Here is a 2,699-nt window from a genome sequence, read left to right on the forward strand (position 1 = left end):
TTCAACGAAATCAGTCGTAAATTGAAATACCGGAGCCGAAATCCGTGTAGTTCGGTCCGTGTGTTTCTCGTCTCAATCTGAATCTCCAGATATAAATAACGGGTGAAAACGTATCTGATTCCGAAAAATTCACCAAATCAAATTCTGTCTAATTGCTACTATCGATCCAAATTATTTGACCCTTTGATTATCGCTAAATATCATGATCTAAAATATCTTTGATTTCCGTTAAAAAAGAGAGATTAAAAAAAAATTTGAAGATATCCATCCCCTATCCTTATCCCACGCCGCTCTTCCTCCCCAAGATTTTTTCCCCAGCCGTGCTTATCTGCTTCCTGGCACGCGCCCTGGCCATTTCTTCTTCGTGGCCGAGCCGTGTGCCCACTTCCTGAGCACACCATGAGGCTCCCTGCTCCTCCCTGAAGCTTGCCTGACCGCGCGACCCCATGGAGCTCCCTTCAGTTCTCCTCAAGCACGCCGCGCCTGGCTCACCGGCGTTCGGGCCGCGGCTTCCTCCTCCAACTCCGGTCGGCCAAGAGCCCAGCTGCCCCTTGCTTCTCTCCCTCCATCTCCCAGCAGCGCCCTGTCGAAGCCCTTCCATGGCGCCGTTCTTTCCTGTGCTTGAGCTCCGTCCTCCCCAGCCATGGTGCTCTGCGCGCCGAGCTCGGCCTCTGTTCCTCTGCGCCCTGCTCCTGCTCCTCGAGCTCGCCCTGCGCTCGTCTTCTTCTCCATGGATTCCCCAGCCGCACCCTTCAGCTCGCTCCCTCTCTGTTCGCGGCGCCCAGCTCAGATCCCGCCTGCTCCACTGCGTCGCCGCCCGACTCGAGTTCGTCCTGGTGGCCGTTGATTGGGAGCAGACTCGGTCGCGCCCCTACACCTCCCATCGCCGGTCATGGCTGCCGCGAGCGTCCTTTCCTTTTCCCCATCCTCGCCGTGGCCCTCTGCTCGATTCGCTAGAGCTCATCTGTGCTCCCCTTCCATGGCTGCTGTCTTCAAGGACATCTTCCTTTGGCCTGGAGTCTTGCTGCGCTGCTGGCATCTCCAAATCCCTTGCGAGCTCGCCGGACCTCTGCCTCACCGTCGTCCATTGATGCCGTGCCGTGCCATCATCGCTTCCTGTTGCGAGCTCGATCCCATTGTCATCGCTTCACCGTGCTCGCTGGCCGCACATTCCAGCAGCTCTCTGCTCGTGGTTGCAAGCGCTCGAGGTGGAAGGATGAAATTAGATGAAGAAGAAAGCGAGGTTCAGAGTAATGCTCACTTGGTGCTCGACAAAAAGCCCAAATGAATCGTCATGCCATTGTCTTCGTTGAATGGAAATCGTCGTGCCGACACGTCGACGTCGTCGTTCGTCTCCTCTTCGGGTCTTCAACAACATCGAATATCCGTCTTTGGTGCTTGTTGTCGATCCGTCGCCTCGTCTCGATACTGGCTCCTACGTGACATCTCCCAATTGTGATCGAGCGGACAAAAGAATCCCCAAGAAAGATGTCTAAAGATTTGATTGTGGTGTGCGTGAAGTTCGTGTGGCCCCTGCCAAGCGCTCGACAAATTATTTGAATCGGAAAATCATTACCGATCTTGCGGATTCGAGTCATCTGTTGGAATGGTAAGTTGATTCGTTATTCTAGTCGACTAGGTATAATATTTATTAGATTGCCTGAGTCGTTTATGGTGATTTGATCGGTAGTCGTACATGTTGCTGATCCCTTGTTTTACATTAGTTATTACGTTCTATGTGGTTTGCTTGGGTTATTAGTTTCGAGTAATTTAATATTAGTACGGTATTTAACATGTAAGCGATGAAAAACCCGGATTCGTATTCGTTAATCAATGTAGAGAATCTAAGCTAAATTTATTATTGGCGCGCAAGTTTGTTAGACGAATTGTTAGATAGATTAAATAAATATGTGTGGTGCGAAATAAAATCAAATTAGTTCTTGATAAGCAAAGTGGTATAATTTATAAAGCGAGGGATAAAGTTAGCATTTAATTAATTAGCTGAAGAGTTGTGTAGGCTAATTGTATTTAATGTGTATAGTTTGTTGTTCGTGATGTTTGCGTTATGTTCGAGAAGTGTAATTAGTGTGCTTAGTCGTACGTCGATGACTAGTGTTCCTGTATTGAACGGTACAACGCCTCGCCGCTAGGTGTTTAATTCACTATCGCGTAGCACTATTTAGGTTTATGATATTCCTGTCTTTATGCATTCATGTGCATAATGCATTTCATTCAGCTACGTTAATTGACTACGAGATATGGAAGACCAAAGTTGAGTCGACCCCAAGATGACGTAACGGGTGGACTAATTCGAAAGATGATGGATTAACCTGAAGATGGATAATCGGAACAAATGCGAAGACAAAACATGGTCGTCAAGTGGACGTCGTCTAACAACACTAACCTAGTATTATCCAGGCAAGCCCCGGTGCATGCAACCCCTTTCCTTGTGTTTTTAAATGATTTTTACACACTTTAAGTCTAGCGAAATGTGCATTAGGTTTATAGGAGTTGCTTGGAATCTATTTGATGCATTGCCTACCTTGAAATCCATCCCTTTATAGATACTTCTTATGAAGTATCAAAGTATGATTTACAAAAATGCTTAGCCTTGCCTAGAGGTAAACCTTGTGGATAGAGGTTGTCCTTTACGTTAATGCCTAGCTCAGGGGTTATCCTGCGGAAGGATGGCTTCTGCC

The 2,699-nt window shown here is 47.7% G+C and overlaps 1 protein-coding gene across 1 annotated transcript; it reads left to right on the forward strand.

Annotated features, from left to right (window-relative positions):
- Positions 1 to 336: 336 nt before the first annotated feature.
- Positions 337 to 1,630, forward strand: LOC103626974 (uncharacterized). Its single transcript, XM_008647335.3, has one exon. The coding sequence runs from the start codon at positions 447 to 449 to the stop codon at positions 1,089 to 1,091; it is 645 nt and encodes a 214-aa protein (XP_008645557.1). The 5' UTR covers positions 337 to 446; the 3' UTR covers positions 1,092 to 1,630.
- Positions 1,631 to 2,699: the final 1,069 nt, after the last annotated feature.

Source organism: Zea mays, chromosome 5, assembly GCF_902167145.1.
Source record: "Zea mays cultivar B73 chromosome 5, Zm-B73-REFERENCE-NAM-5.0, whole genome shotgun sequence".
Taxonomy (NCBI): domain Eukaryota; kingdom Viridiplantae; phylum Streptophyta; class Magnoliopsida; order Poales; family Poaceae; genus Zea; species Zea mays.